We start from the raw sequence: 16,446 nt of genomic DNA on the forward strand, positions 1-16,446 counted from the left end.
GCAGCCTCCGTGCCTCCCGTCCACGCCCCGCCCCCGCCTCTCAGCGGAGGGAGGAGAAAGAGCAGCCTTTTCCTACGATTTCTCCGGGAAACGCGGGTGTTCTGCCCTGGCGGAGGAGTCCTGCGCATGCCCAGTTTCCTCTTGAGGCTGAGAGCCCTGTCTGGTGGACTCTGTGCGAATTGTCAGCAGTACTCGAAAGGGCGGGAAGCAAGGAGTGCGTCTGAAGCGAGGAGGGCAGGGATGATGGGTGTGGGAGAAGGAAAGGACCCTCTCAAAGGCTTTGATATCTCCAGAAGCGGCGTCTTTTCCATCTTCCTATGCAGGGACCATTTGTGGACGTGGAGAAAAAAAAGATCTAGAGATTTTCAACTCGCTTCCCTCAAGAACACTCGACCTAAAGGCTCCCCAGAGATTGGCCTCAAAATGGGCCAAAATCCTCTCAGAAACTGAGGGGCAATCAGAAGACGAGGACCAGGAGGCTCTTTTCGGAAACACTATTTGTGTCTTGCAGTTGTTGTGAACTCTGGCTGAAGTGGAGGAAGATGGGACATGGGCAGGGAAGCCATAATTGGGAAAATGCATTTCTATTTCTCTGGTTGTGTATCTGCAGCTGCCCTTGTCCAGTTCTTGGCTCTGGATGTCTTAGAATCACTGAGAAACCCAAGCAGCTGCTTTGGACTCAGGAAAGGACGCTGAAGGGAAAGAAAAAACCGCTCCAAAGTGGGCAAAAAGCTGAAACTGGAGGATATTCCAGAAATTTTACTTCAAAACGAGACTCCTTGGAGGAGAAATGGGAAGGGGAAAGTGGCGTCTTATCTGCGACTGGAGAAAAGTTGAAACTGCAAAAGGATGGAAAGCAACTATGGAAAAGATAATATATCATTAAAATACTATGAAAGGCGAAAAAGAAGAGGAGAAATGTTTTATTTAGGGCAGTGATGGTGAACCTTTTAGAGACCCAAACAGCAACCCAAAACCCACTTATGCATTGTCAGGAGGGTGTGGCCCATTAGGTGGGTGTGGCCCATTGGATAGGCATGGCTGTGATGGTAACTGGGTGGGACTAAAAACTTCAATCAATCAATTCCAACTTTGCAAGATCTTTTTTCCCTGCGAGAAGTTGAAATTGACTGATTGATTGAACCTTTTTTTTTTTTTTTTTGCACACGGCTGCGGAGGCCTAAAGCGACAAGGTTTTATAAAACCCAGCTGAAGCCTAGGAGTGGGGTGACGGCATGCCCACAGAGAGGGCTCTGAGTGCTGCCTCTGGCACCCATGCCATAGGTTTGCAACCACTGTTCTATCTCATCATGACAGGACTTTGACCGAAAAAAGTTCCCTCCTTCTCCATTCATACTGGTTGGCTTAGCTCTTTTTCACAATGGATTAGAGTTGGATTATTTTTCATATTCCTTCTCACAGTTGAGAAGTTCCCATTCTCATTTCTGCTATAGAGGAAGAAAGATTTAAAAAGTTTTGTCTTGAAGAGATGCATCATGGAGATGCAGCTCCTTCTGTTTGTTGTGCAAGCAATACCTATTAACTGTCTGCCTGGTCCCATCCCTCCTAGACCAATCATTTTCCAAGTCAACAGTGGGATATATTTTCAGCTGAGCCCCTTGTCCAAACTAAATACACTGAGGTGGAGACTGTAAATCCAGTGGGGTTTTTGTAGGATTAAGCATAAGTCACGGAGGATCTGATGTTACACAGTCACATCAGTTTTCTTTTGGAACATGTTTATAATTTAGCACAATATCCCAAGAGGTTTTCCGTTTCAACATCTTCCAATTCATATATAACTTCTACCAAGAACTATAGTTTACCATAAAAAAGGCTGAGCACCAAAGAATTGAGGCTGGAGAAGACTCCTGGTGCTGGAGAAGACTCCTGCGACTCCCTTGAACTACAAGGCGATCAAACCAGTCAGTCCTAGAGATCAACCCTGACTGCTCTTTAGAAGGCCAGATCCTGAACTTGAAACTCAAATACTCTGGCCACCTAACGAGAAGGAAGGACTCACTGGAGAAAAGCCTAATGCTGGCAAAGATCGAGGGAAAGAGAAGGGGACGACAGAGAATGAGGTCGCTGGATGGAGTCACTGAAGCAGTAGGTTTGAGCTTAAATGGACTCCAGAAGATGGTAGAGGACAGGAAGGCTTGGAGGAACGTTGTCCATGGTGTCGCGATGGGTCGGACACGACTTCACAACTAACAACAACTGACAGCTATAAAAAGCTTAACTGTAAAACAATGGCTACTTAAACTATTCTATTCATAAGGTATCTTCTTTGGCAACACACTATTTTGATAATTCATAGCTAGTGATTATTTTTGCAATTCTTGTCAGACTGGCCAGTTTACTCCCTAGGAAGAATGACCCTTGATTTCATGGATGTTAGAGAAAAGGTACTTTTACTAGAGATACTGAGTGCAGCATAAGCAAGGCAAGCAAAAACCATATATTGAAAGCAACGTCCAATGCCCAAAGCCCTTCCCCTGGCTAGATCAGTCCAATCCAATCCTGGTCCAATGTTTTAGCAACCTGGTGTCTCAGGAGTGTGTGGGGGAAAACGCACGGGTAGCAAACTGCCGTGATCCCCCCCCCCCACAAACCTCATAACCTTTTGATACTCTTTGTCTCAGTGAAGCAGCCAGAAGGTCATACCCTTTTGACTTATCTACCTAAACAGATAATATGCTTAGTTCCTTCTACCTTTTCCTGCCTTTGTTGGTTCCTTCTCCTGTTTGCTCTTTACCTGGTCTTTGATCATGTAATGTGTTACTAGGAAATAGTTGCTTACATGAAGACATTTTCCAATGAAGAAACCTTTGTCAGCATCTAACCGTTAAGCTGGTGTATGTAACAAGTATACAAAAAGCAATAAACTCAGAGTTTGTCAAGCTGTGTTCTGCAGCTTCAAATCTTTGCTCAAGACATGCCTGAGTCTTTTTCTTAGCATCTTACAGGAGTGGCTATAAATTCCTTTCCCAGGGCTGGTGTCCTTGAGGGCAGGCAGATGACTCAGTTTGGTACCTGTAGTTCCTGTTAATGCTCATACTCCCCAAATTCTCACACCATTCTTTAACGCCTCCAGTGCTCTTCCTCTACCAAATGTCCCCTTCCCCCTAGTTATGGCAGTTGCTAGCTAGCTTCAAAGAAAGCAAAGATAGGCATCTGACATCATTCCTGATTAATGCCATTCCCATAGTATGCCTGGAATGACATTTTGCTAGCTAAGCCCTATGATTGCTCTCAAAAATTAAACTTTTATAAAGTTTCATTGGGGATTTGGGCTTTCTTTATTACGATCCAACTGGAAATGGAATAAACATGAAGAAAAAAGATGTTCGCTTATTTATGTGAAATGTCATTGGTGGTCTTCAAATGACAGTTAGCTTTACAAAAATCCACTGTTCATAATTAAAAACACCACATGCGTAGCGTTTCGTTTCCATTAGTAAATTCATCACTCTGGGGCTTCCAATTGTGAAGGTGAGTCAAAATGTTCAGTAGATGTAATTAGGAAATGCATATATTTCAGCAACTAACCTAATAGTTAAACAGATTCTCACCAAATGTATCTGTATATGGAACATTCAGCCATTGGTCCTCTTGAAGCTTTTTCCATATTTCACAGATTTATAGGTCTTTTACACTGTGTGGTCCTTTTATGGAAGTTAAGATAACTATTCATAATAAAACCTTTTCCACACACCATACATTTATACGGCTTCTCCCCTGAGTGGATCCTTTTATGGGTGTTAAGATAATTCTTCCTACGAAAACTCTTTCCACATTCAATGCATTTATAAGGCTTCTCCCCTGTGTGAATATTTTTATGGGAGGTAAGGTTACTAGAGTAAGAAAAGCATTTTCCACATTCTATGCATTTATATGGCTTCTCCCTGGTATGTGTCCTACTATGGTAAACAAGTTCGCTGTTCTGAATAAAACTCTTTCCACACTTCCTGCATTTATGTGGCTTCTCCCCTGTATGGGTCATTTTATGGATGTTAAGATAACTATTCGTAGAAAAACTCTTTCCACATTCCATGCATTTATAGGGCTTCTCCCCTGTGTGGGTCCTTTTATGGGTGTTAAGATGACTTTTTGTAGAAAAACATTTTCCACATTCCATGCATTTATAGGGCTTCTCCCCTGTGTGGGTCCTTTTATGGGTGTTAAAGTAACTGTTTCTAGAAAAACTCTTTCCACATTCCATGCATTTATAAGGCTTCTCCCCTGTATGTGTCCTATTATGGTAAATAAGTTGAGAGTTCTTAATAAAGCTCTTTCCACACTCCAGGCATGTATATGGCTTTTCCCCTGCGTGGATCCTTTTATGGAAAATAAGGTTAGTGCTCTTAGGGAAGCTCTTTCCACACTCCATACATTTATATGGCTTCTCACCTGTATGGATCCGATAATGCAAAGTAAGAGAAGTACTACAGGTGAAGCTCTTTCCACACTTTAGGCATTTATAGGGCATGTCTCCTGTATGGATCCGATAATGCAAAGTAAGATAAGTACTACGGGTGAAGCTCTTTCCACACTCCATGCATTTATAGGGCTTCTCTCCTGTGTGGATCCTTTCATGAGAAGTAAGATTGCTGCTCTGAGTAAAGCTCTTTCCACACTGAATGCATTTATAGGGCTTCTCTCCTGTATGGGTCCTTCTATGTGAACTAAGATGAGTTGTATGAATAAACGTCTTTCCACACACCATGCATTTATAAGGCCTTTCCCCTGTGTGGATCGTTTCATGTACAGAAAGATTTTTGAGTGAGCTCAAGCACTTTCCACACTCTGTGCATTTGTAGGGCTTCTCTCTTGTGTGAATCCTTTTATGTGAAGTAAATTCTCTACTGTTCGTAAAGCTGTTTCCACACTCCATGCATTTATAAGGCTTTTCCCCTGTGTGGGTCATTTGATGACATGTAAGATGATTGTTACTAGTAAAGCTTTTCCTACACTCCTTGCATTTATATGTTTTCTCTCCTGTGTGAATCCTTGTATGTGAACTAAGATGAGTTCTATGATTAAAGGTCTTTCCACACTCCATGCATTTATATGTTTTCTCTGCTTTGTGGATCTTTTTATGGTAGATAAGTTGATGGTTCTTAATAAAGCTCTTTCCACACTCCATGCACTTATAGGGCTTCTCTTCTGCCTGGGTTCTTTTTTGAGATGTATGGGACTTATTTTTATGAGTAGGAGACAAGGTCCATTTGTAATATTTCCCATTGTCTCTAGATATATAATCTTCTCCTTTGGTTTGCGTTTGATTGTGTTCATTTACATCAAATTTGTCTTTGAATGGTTTTATACATTTTCCAATATATTTGTTCTTTGTTTTTCCTTGTTGAGCCACAGATGCTTTCATTGGTGCATGAATGGAAGATGAACTTTCCTGATTCCAATTATTTGACTGGTTTCTCTCATGGCTTTCTACTTCCATTAGAATTGTAGGGTTCTTTGTATTGAATCCACAACTGATCACTTGGAATAGTTTTCTGGAATTTTCATTTTCCTTCCCATTATTACCTTCAAAAAGAAAAGAAGATTGAAAGTTTTGAACATGAATCTAGGGTTCTATGGCAAGGGAAAAGCCGTAAATTAAATATCAAATTCTCCATGGTTCGAAGGAAAAGGGAAGATTTGGTTTGCCTGATTTCAAATTAGACGTTGTAGTCTGCTGTGTGGTTTGGATAAGAAATGGGAGTTCTTCAGAAATAAGAGAATTGACCTGTGGGAATACCAAATTAAATCAAGAATGCAAAAAGGATATTCAATGCATTCAAAAAGTATTCAGACCCCCTTCATTTATGTCAAATTATTATGCTGCACCTTGATTCTACAGTGGTTGAAAATCATTTTTTTCTCATTAAGGTACATTCAGTACCACATAAAGACAAAGTGAAAAGAATTTTAGAAATGTATGTAAATTTATTAAAAAGAAAAAAATGAAATATCACGTTGACATAAGTATTCAGATACTTCATTCAGTACTTTGCTGAAGCACATTTGGCAGCATTTATAGCCTTCAGACTTTTTGGGTATGATGTGACAAACTTTGCACACCTGGCCCTTTGCAATAACATGTGAAATTCATGCCTCCTATTTCTCTTGATCATTGCTGACATGCTTCTACACCTAGACTGCAGTCCACCTGTGGTAAATTAAATTGACAGGACATGATTTGGAAAGGCACACAGCTGTCTATAGAATGCCTCACTGCTGACAATGCACACTGTAGCAGAGTAAAAACCATGAGGTCAAAGGAACTACCTGAGCAGCTCAGAGACAAGATTTTTGCAAGGCCCACATCTGGGAAAGGCTACAATAAAATTTCTGCTGCACTGAAGGTTCCTACTATAAGTGGTCTCCATAATTTTCAAATGGAAGAAGTTTGGCACAACCAGAACTCATTCTAAGAGCTGGTTACCTGGTCAAATTGAGCAATCGTGAGAGAAGAGCCTTAGTAAGACAGGTGATCAAGAACTCGATGGGCACTCTGACTGACCTCCAGAGATCCTGTGTGGACACTAAAACATACAAAGAACAGCTGCAGGACTTGGGCTTGGCTACTCTAAAGAAATGAAGAACTAGGGGTGACATGATAGCAATATTCCAGTATTTGAGGGGCTGCAAAAAAGAAGAGGGGGTCAAATTATTCTCCAAAGGACCAGAGGGCAGGAGAAGAAACAATGGTTGGAAACTGGTCAAGGAGAGAACCAACCTGGAACTAAGGAGAAAGTTACTAAAAGTGAGGACAATTAATTAAGGAAACAGCTTGACTTTAAAAGAAATTCCAGTTAGCTCTTGAAAAGGTACTTGTGGGACAACTATGACCTGGATGACTGAGAATCTCCATAGACATGTAATTGTCAGTATTTTTCATATCAAAAAGACTCTAGGTAGATAAAGGGAATTATAGTATAAAGCAGAATTTGAATCTCACTTGCATGGAAAAGATGAATATGTAATTGCTAAAACCTCTAAATAGGCTGAGCAATGTGAAAATCAGCAGAAAACATATTTAAAAGTGCATAAATGTACCTCAAACTTACACTGGAAATGTGGACAAGATAAAGGGTCATTTTGTCATGCTTTAGTCAAGTGGACTTGTAAAAAACCTAGAAAAGTATGGATTCAAAGACATTCAGTGATACAGAGAACTTTAAAGATTAATATCCAAGTGAAATCAGAACACTTCACGTTGGCACGAATTAAAAGTCATAGAAGATAGTTTCTCAGTATGACAGCCATAGTGAGACTATTATACACGTAAAGCTGAAGGGCTCTACAATAAGTAGAATGGTGGACTGGTTGGGGATACACTTTTCACTAATGACTTAATTGACTCTGATTAAGATAAGGATAGTATCTATATTTATTAGTGATTGGAAACCTCCAATGGACTTTGCTGAAAAAAAGAAAAAGTGATCTTGTCATCAAACTTGTGTTCAAAGATTAGAATGGATAAATTATCTAATGTAAAGAATGATGTAACCTTAGAAACGGGACAAATTTTAACTTCATTATTACTTTGTCTTTTCTCTTTCTTTTCTTAATTTCATCATACTTTTTTCTTCTTTATTATTCAATTATTTTCTTCATTTACACTTCAAAGTTGTTACTGTTTTTATTCTGATAAAATTTCTTTAATAAAAAGAGCTAATACATCTCACTCGGACTGGGGAGTAGCATATTCTTACCCAAAGAGGCCACGTTCCTATGATTTTCCAGCATGACTTCCCGATGCAGTGCTTTTTGGTCAGCATACAGCTGAGACCACTCCTCCTCAGAGAAATACACAGCCACCTCCTCAAAGGACACAAGACCCTGCTGAATGAGAAGAAAACAGAAGAAAAATGAGAAGGATTTTCAAGATCAGCAAGACTTGATATACATTTCAGGTCATTTAGTGAAATTAGTTGCACTTTTCGTATGGATCTGCCTCTCTGTCCCCTACTATCAGCAAGACTTTCAGCATCTGGAGAGAATCAACTGGAATGGGCTTTGGAACCCCACCCATCACTCACTCCCAAACACCCAATATTTGCAGATGAAAATGCAGTTGGTGGTAGTTCTTTCTACCAATTCAGTAAAAGGCTTGTGGTGTCCCCAGAGCAAACAATTTGATCCATGCTCAAAACCTTCACGAAAGTTGTTTGAGAACCACCCAGGCATTTACATGGGTGTCATCAACAGACAAAGGGACACAAGCCCTGTTTCCGCTGCTCCTCAGATTACAAGGAATCCACGGCTTGTACCCCAACCCAATCGCTGAAGAAAAGAAACCTTCCTGGGAAGAGCATTTCTCATCCTTTCCAAAGCTGGATTGTTTGGCCCCAAATTCCAGGCACAAATCGGAGTATTAGTAATTCCTCTAAAGGCTGAAGGGCCTTGATCTTCCCACCCTCTTTGGATTTTAACTGTCTGCTTCATCTTTTAACCTGGTGCCATTATTTTTCTTATCACTAAACAAGGAGCATTAGAAGTTGTAAGGTGCCAATGTGATTCTTTCCGTTATTATTGCACTATTCCATGCCAAAGAATTACTAATAGGATTACTGTTTAGAAAACGCTAACATTGAGAACATTTTATCCTTTATTATACCTCTCTTACTTGAGTTGGAACTTCAACCACTCTTTCAGCACCACCATAGAAAGGAGTCAGATTTGTTCTATTCTTCCCTGTGAGGGAGACAGAATTTTTAAAAGGATAATTAATAAAATGGCAAGACGCCTTCTACAGAAGAGAAGAGAGAGAAGGTAAGACAGCTGGGACCTCTCTTGGGAATGGGTGGATTTTTGATTACCATCTGAGATGTCCTGACTTGCGGATTCCTGATAGATCCTCCTGGAAAACAGCTCCTGAGGAGAATTTGATGGATTCCCGATTCTCATAGGATTTCTGGTCTGCAGAGGGAAAGACTTGAATAAGACATCACACAACATGAAGTGGATTCTTATTCTCTAAAAACAACTTCGGTGCCCCAAAATCAATCAATGAGCCTAGAATGTAAGAAAGGAACAGCTGTCTCCAGTTTTTCTTCTAGAATGGATAATGGAACAATATCCTGCAATAACTAGTGAAGCATCTCCACATATTACGAAGAGCAGAAAAGTAGGGAAGGGAGGGGTGAAAAATTCAAACACATTCTTTATTCCCTTCTGGACTTCAAAGATGAAGGTCTCTCACCTGCAATTTGACTTGCTCCTTCTGCTCCTCTGCCTGACTCAGGAGGAAGCCTTCGGCCAGGGCCACCGCTTGGGAGCTGGTCTCTGCTCCACACTCCCGCAACCAGTTTTCTATCAGAGGGGGCAGAAGGGCCAGCAGCTGCTCCAGAACTACTAGGTCCAACATCTGGGCTTTGGTGTGCTTTTCTGGTCTCAGCCATTGACTATAAAGGTTGTGGAGTCGGCTGCAAAGTCCTCGGGGACCATCAATCTCCTCATATTGGATATTTCTGAAGTTCCAGGGCTGAATCTCTGAACGGATGATGGTTTTCTCCTCCAGGTACTTCTGCTCAGTTTTTGCCCAGATCTTCCCACAGCTGCCTGGCTCAACAGCAGAGGGACATTTTCCAGTTCCCTCACTTGCTAACCGTTGTTTCTGCATCTTTCGTCTGTCCTGGAAGGAAATTCCAGATAGGTCAGAGCAGTGGTTCTCAACCTGTGGGTCGGGACCCCATTTGGGGTCGAACGACCATTTCACGGGGGTCGCCAAACAAGGCTGTCCGCCATTTTTCCCCCCTTTTCCTTGGCCATGCCCCTGGCACCCGGTGATGTATAAGTGGTTGGGGGTCACCACAACATGGAGAACTGTATTATGGGGTCGCGGCATTAGAAAGGTTGAGAACCACTGGGTCAGAGGAATCTTGTGGATCTCCAAACACCTTTCAATTCATAGGACTATTCTGGTAGCTGCAGAACTGACCAAAGGCTATCCAAGCTCTTTGCCCAAAAATTAACTTTTTGTTGTTAGGAAGGTTGTTGACATTACTCTAGTTTCTGCATCTGAAGTGGAAAAGAAAATAAATTTCAAAAATGAGAAGGTGGTGGACAAAATTCCTCCTCATGAAGGTGAAGTTGGTAAAGGATTGCATTGGTATTCAGCAGATGGATCCTCTGGGTATTTCTCTTTTTGTGTGTCCATCAAGTGTGGTGTAAAATATGGTCCTAGATTACATCAAGACATGGAATATTTTATATTGGATTATAAAATAAATGTTTATATTTGGTGGATTTTCAATATTTTTTCCCTGAAGGGCAAGTTAGCTTCCTTTCACATTTAAGATCATATATACCCTACAATTAAGGATCATACAAGATGCTAGAACTCAAAGTGCTTAAGAAACTGCAATGAAATACAGAATTTTGACACGTTTCATCAGATGAAATCCCAAGGAAATGACCCTGACTTAGGATGCTCACTTCCTGTTTTTCAGTGCTGGCTTTTTGGGAACAAAGTCATACTATAACACGAAGGCTGCTTCACACAATTTCCCTGACCACAAACTGGTTAACCAACCATAAGGGCAAAGGTCACATGAAACACAGGGCTTGAAAGAACACACCTTAATGTGATATTCACCCACCCTCTTAACTATCATAATAATAATGATAATGATGATGATGATGATGATGATGATGATAATAATAATAATAATAATAATAATAATAATAATAATAATAGAGTTGGAAGGGACCTTGGAGGCCTTCTAGTCAAGCCCCTACTCACCCCCTACTCTAGTCCAACCCCCTACTCACCCTATCTATACTTTACCTATACTGCACTAAATATTTGCAGCTTCTATTTCCAAAATGGAAAACCAAAGTAAGTACCAGGAAAATCTATTCCCCACCCCCAGCCCGAAAAAAAAGATAACAAGAAGAATATCTTATAAAACCACTAAAATCAGGGAAAAAAGTGAGGAATCCTATTAGATTTAACAGCTGGGGCATATTCTGATAAATCCTTCTTGATCAACTTCTATGAAAGACTCAAACTACTGGACAAATACATTTAAATTATGGTTTGAATTTCAAATTTCTGGTTACTTTTTCTAATGATTTCAAAGTTAGAGTTAGAGAGTTAGAGTTAAGAACAATCCTACAAACAATAAATGTCTCAGGTCAGAAAACAGCAGCCATTGAGATGAGACCTATTTCAATCGGTTTCATAAGACAATAAATCAACATCAGAACTTTTAGTAAAACTTTAGACAGCAGAACCCCATTAATCATTCTGGCCGAAACCCCTTTGGGAACTTGAGAAGCCTGAGTTAACAAGCCACCATACGATACACAGAGGACGAACAGCGGAATGAATGAACCTAACATGTCCTTCTCTTTCATGTCAGGGAAGAAAGTGGGGAATCCTATTAGGTATTTGAACTTTAACTTTAGATACACAGCTGGAATAATGGACTCAAGCAGAACTAAAAACAATGGATAGGAAGACCAGAAAAATAACGACAATGAATCATACCCTTCATCCACGCAGTGACATTGACAGACTTTATCTACCAAGGCAAATAGGTGGGCGTGGAATGCTACAAGTACATCAGATGGTTGAAGAAGAAAAAATGGCTTTGGAAGAATATCTGAAGAACAATGATGAAGATGCACTGAAATTAGTATATCAGGAAGGCTTACTAACTACTGGAGAGACCGAACTGGCCTACAAGAAAGACCAAATGAAGAACAGAATAGAGGCATGGGAAGACAAAGCACTACATGGCCAATACATGAAAAAAATAGCTGGGAAAGCAGATAATAACAAGACCTGGCAATGGCTAAGAGCAGGAAAATTGAAGAAAGAGACCGAGGGACGAATTCTGGCTGCACAAGACCAAGCCTTAAGGACAAATGCATAAAAAGTCAAAATTGAGAAGACAGCAACAGACAATAAGTGCCGCCTATGCAAAGAAGCTGAAGAAACAGTGGACCACCTGGTAAGCTGTGCAAAAAGATCGCACAGACTGACTACTACAAGCAGCGGCATGACAAAGTAGCAACAATGGTGCATTGGAAGATCTACAAGAAATATCATTTGCCTGTAAGCAAAAACTGGTGGGATCATAAAATAGAGAAAGTCATAGAAAATGATAAAATTAAACTGCTCTGGGACTTCAGAATTCAGACAGACAAGCACCTGCAACATAACACCCCATACTTAACAATTGTCGATAAGAAAGACAAAAAAGTCTGGATAGTGGACGTGGCAGTGCCTGGAGACAGCAGAATAGACGAGAAAGAACTGGAGAAGATAACAAAATACAAAGACCTACAAATAGAAATAGAAAGACTGTGGCAAAAGCAAGCAAGGGTAGTACCAATATAATAGGTGCCTTGGGTGCAATCCCAAAACACCTGGAGCACCACTTGAACATCATTGGCACTGACAAATTCGCTATTAGTCAATTGCAAAAGGCGACCTTACTAGGAACTGCTTCCATCCTGCGACGATATTTGTAATACCATCAAACATCCACATCTGCCTATCCCAGATCCTTAGTAAGGATTCGATAGGTAGACAAAATGCCAAATCCAGTCTGAACACCTGGTTGACTGTGCGATGATCCATAATAATAATAATAAAGTTGGAAGGGACCTTGGAGGTCATCTAGTCCAACCCCCTGCTCAGGCAGGAAATCCTATACCATTTCAGACAAATAGCTGTCCAGTCTCTTCTTAAAATCTTCAAGTGCATTCACCACTTCTGGAGGCAGGTTGTTCCACTGGTTAACTTTTCTAACTGTCAGGAAGTTTCTCCTTAGTTCTAGGTTGCTTCTCTCCTTGATTAGTTTCCATCTGTTGCTTCTTCTCCTGCCTTCAGGGGCCTTGGAAAATAGCTTGACTCCCTCTTCTTTGTGGCAGCCCCTGAGATCAACTTCTATGAAAGACTCAAACTACTGGAGAAATACATTTAAATTCTGTTTTGGATTTCAAATGCCTGGTTATTTGTTCTAATGATTTCAAAGAAGAGTTAAATCAACATTAGAACTTTTAGTAAAACTTTAGATATCAGAACCCCGTTAATTATTCTGGCCCAAACCCCTTTGGGAACTTGAGAAGGCTGAGTTAACAAGCCACTATCCGATACTCAGAGGACGAAGACCAAAATGAATGAACCATTGACAACCTAACATGACCTTCTGATTCATGCAATTCCGACAAACACGTTCCCCACTTCTTAGCCTAATTCACGCTTTTCCAAAGACGGACAAATGAAGGCAAATATGGACTTCAACTCCCAGGCTTGAAAGAGGTTTGGGAAACACCAGCCCAACCGGGCACCGAATGCGAATGCTGCGTTTCAGCCTCACTTACGTCCTTTGTCTGCCGGCAGAGCCCCTTGGAGGTCGTGGGGAGAGGCGGGGGAAGCAGCACCCCAGTCCCGGTCCTCCACCCGGGGCCCCGGACTTGCACTCGGAGCAGGCAGGGGGATTTCCTTTCAGCCGCGCCTTCCCCCCGCCATGCAGAGGCTCCCCCGGGAAATGGGGGGAAAGGGCCCCTCCCTTCTGGCGACCCCCATTTCTCTCCTTCCCCCCCCCGCCCCCTTGCCGGGCCCTGCATGGAAAAGGGCGGCAGCGGAAGATGGGACCCCGGACTCCCACCTGGGGGGAAGACTTGGCCCGTCTCCACGCTCACCTCCACCGCGGGACCCCTTCGCACGGGCAGAGACGCCACTCGTGTAAATCGGGAGTCTCGTCGGGCTCCGCCTCCCCGCAGGGATTCCCGGCAGCCTCCGTGCCTCCCGTCCACGCCCCGCCCCCACCTCTCAGCGGAGGGAGGAGAAAGAGCAGCCTTTTCCTACGATTTCTCCGGGCAAAGCGGGTGTTCTGCCCGGGTGGAGGAGTCCTGCGCATGCCCAGTTCCCTCCTGAGGCTGAGAGACCTGTCTGGTGGACTCTGCGCGGAGTGTCAGCAGTACTCGAAAGGGCGGGAAAAAGGAGCGCGTCTGAAGCGAGGAGGGCAGAGATGATGGGTATGGGAGAAGGAAAGGACCCAATCAAAAGGATTTGGTGTCTGCAGAGGCGGTGTCTTTTCCATCTTCCTATCCAGGGACCATTTGTGGACATGGAGGGGAAAAAAAGATCTGGAGGATTTCAACTCGCTTCCCTCAAGGACACTCAACCTGAAGGCTCCTCAGAAAATGGCCTCAAAATGGGCCCTAATCCTCTCAGAAACTGAGGGGCGGTCAGATGACTAGGACTAGGAGGCTCTCTGGGAAACATTAGTTGTGTCTTGCAGTTGTTGTGAACTCTGCCTGAAGGGGAGGAAGATGAGACATTGGCAGGGAAGCCACAACTGGGAAAATGTATTTCTATTTCTCTGGTTCTGTATCTGCAGCTGCCCTTGTCCAATTTTTGGCTCCAGATGTCTCAGAATCACCAGGAAAGCCAAGCAGCTGCTTTGGATCCAGGAAAGGACGCTGAAGGGAAAGAAAAAACCGCTCCAAAGTGGGGGGAAAGTTGAAACTGGAGGATTTTCCAGAAATTTTACTTCACGACAAGGCTCCTTGGAGGAGAAATGAAAAGGGGAAAGCGGCGCCTTGCTTGTGACTGGAGAAAGGTTGGAACTGCAAAAGGATGGAAAGCAACTATGGAAAAGATGACATATCATTAAAATACTGAGGGAGAAAAAGGAGAGGAGAAATGTGTTTTATTTAGGGATTGAATAGTAAATACCCTCAGGAAATTTCTGTAGAAAAGCTCTCTGTAGAATTTAAGGCAGGGGTGTTCAAACTTGGCCTTTTTATGACTTGTGGACTTCAACTCCCAGAATCCCTGAACAGGCACGTTGGCTAAGGAATTCTGGGAGATGAAATCCACAAATCATAAAAAGGCCAAGTTTGAACACTCCTGATTTAAGAAAACTGGGATGTTGCTAGATCATTAGATCTTGGAGTTGTAGCAGACGATCACTTGACTATGAGCTAGTAATGTGCAGCAGACGCCAAAAAGATAACACAATCCTGGGTTGTATAAACAGAAGCATAGAATCAAGATCATGCAAAGTATTACTACCGCTTTATAAAACGGTAGTGAGACTACACATGGAATACTGCAAACAATTTTGATCACCATACTACAAAAAAGATGTTGAGGCCATGGAAAAAGTTCAGACAAGAGCAACTACGATAATCAAAGGCCTGGAAACTAAAACATATGAAGAATGGCTGCAGGATTTGGGTTTGGCTACTCTAAAGAAAAGAAGTAATAGTAATAGAAGTAATACATGATAGCAGTATTCCAGTATTTGAGGGGCTGCAAAAAAGAAGAGCAGGTCGAATTATTCTCCACAGCACCAGATGGCAGGAGAAGAAACAATGGTTGGAAATTGATCAAGGAGAGAAGCAACCTGGAATTAAGGAGAAAGTTCCTAACAGTGAGGTCAATTAACCAGTGGATCACCTTGTCTTCAGAAATTGTGGGCGCTCCATCACTGGAGGTTTTTAAGAAGAGACTAGACAGTCACTTGTCTGAGATGGTATAGGTTCTCCTGCTTGAGTGGGGGGCTGGACTAGAAGACCTCCAAAGTCCCTTCCAGCTCCTGCCCTGTCCTATCCTGTCCCATCATATCCTATCCTACCACAGGTTAGCAGCTATTTTTGTCTTGCTTGATCTACCGCTGGCGGATTTTCGCTGCTATACTGTATAAATTTGTTTAAAGTTTACTTGATGCAGAATGCTGATCCTTCCAGCTGGGCGGTAGTGCTGGACCAGGAAGACAGCACCCTAGCATCCCTGGGGCAAAGAACCACTGCTCCACCCAGAGGAGCATCTGCCTGGCCATCCCCGCTCCCTTCCCCTCGATGCCAAAGGGCCACAGAGGCTGGATTGGCACATGCATGGCATACACACAAACCCCCTTCCCTGAACTCTCTCAGAACCAGTAGATGGTCCGCCCCCATGCTCTGAGGTTGGATCAATTGCCACCACATATTTAAGCTGTGTCTCCATCCCATGCAAAGGTAACGCCCCGCTGTTTATACCGAACATCGTCCCGCTTATGCACGCTCACCTACTGTACATAAGAAATTCCCCCAAAATAAGACCTAATGGATCTTTTGGTCCCCCCTCCAAAATTATAAGACCTGATCTTATTTTGGGGGAAATACAGAATCTATTCTTATCTCTATCTTCTCTTTGTCAAGGGGCTTTCCTCTCCCCTTCCCATGCATAATCCTCTAATACATTAGCTGCTTTGGAGAATTCTGAACCTTAGCCACCTGCATGAAGCACGCTTCCATGGGGGTCTCATTCTTTTCTTGCAGTTATTTCAGCTCTGTCTCTTGGATCTCCACAAATTGCATTTTTCCCTCATTGCGAGCTTTTCCTTTGTAAACAAACTCTCAGTGAAGAAGAGACTGCAGCTGTTGTATATAGCACCACTGATATAAATTTTCATTTACATTAAATGTAGA

At 42.4% G+C, this 16,446-nt stretch overlaps 1 protein-coding gene across 8 annotated transcripts; it reads right to left on the minus strand.

Moving 5' to 3' along the window:
* Positions 1 to 2,839: 2,839 nt before the first annotated feature.
* On the minus strand, positions 2,840 to 13,825 carry LOC120301585 (zinc finger protein 883-like). 8 transcript variants are annotated; one of them, XM_039329004.1, is made up of 6 exons: positions 13,669 to 13,825; positions 9,212 to 9,643; positions 8,829 to 8,928; positions 8,627 to 8,703; positions 7,722 to 7,851; positions 2,840 to 5,547 (listed from the first exon to the last, which is right to left on the minus strand). In XM_039329004.1, the coding sequence occupies exons 2-6, from the start codon at positions 9,629 to 9,631 to the stop codon at positions 3,635 to 3,637; spliced, it is 2,640 nt and encodes an 879-aa protein (XP_039184938.1). In that variant the 5' UTR covers positions 9,632 to 9,643; positions 13,669 to 13,825; the 3' UTR covers positions 2,840 to 3,634. The 8 variants fall into 8 exon arrangements, with proteins under 8 accessions (XP_039184938.1, XP_039184937.1, XP_039184940.1 ...); XM_039329003.1 differs by having other exon boundaries at positions 13,635 to 13,815; XM_039329006.1 differs by lacking the exon at positions 9,212 to 9,643 and having other exon boundaries at positions 13,669 to 13,824.
* Positions 13,826 to 16,446: the final 2,621 nt, after the last annotated feature.

The sequence above is a fragment of the Crotalus tigris genome, unplaced genomic scaffold (genome assembly GCF_016545835.1).
Source record: "Crotalus tigris isolate CLP2741 ecotype Arizona unplaced genomic scaffold, ASM1654583v1 scf7180000024386.1433019, whole genome shotgun sequence".
Lineage (NCBI taxonomy): Eukaryota > Metazoa > Chordata > Lepidosauria > Squamata > Viperidae > Crotalus > Crotalus tigris.

Excerpts from the sequence above, each read along its gene's own strand:
- LOC120301585 (XM_039328999.1), bottom strand. The coding sequence starts at position 9,856 with ATGCCGCGACCCCATAATACAGTTCTCCATGTTGTGGTGACCCCCAAC. Across the intron at positions 8,929-9,211 it reads AGGAGCAAGTCAAATTGCAG|ACCAGAAATCCTATGAGAAT; the intron begins GTGAGAGACCTT and ends TTCCCTCTGCAG. Across the intron at positions 8,704-8,828 it reads AAGTCAGGACATCTCAGATG|GGAAGAATAGAACAAATCTG; the intron begins GTAATCAAAAAT and ends TCTCCCTCACAG.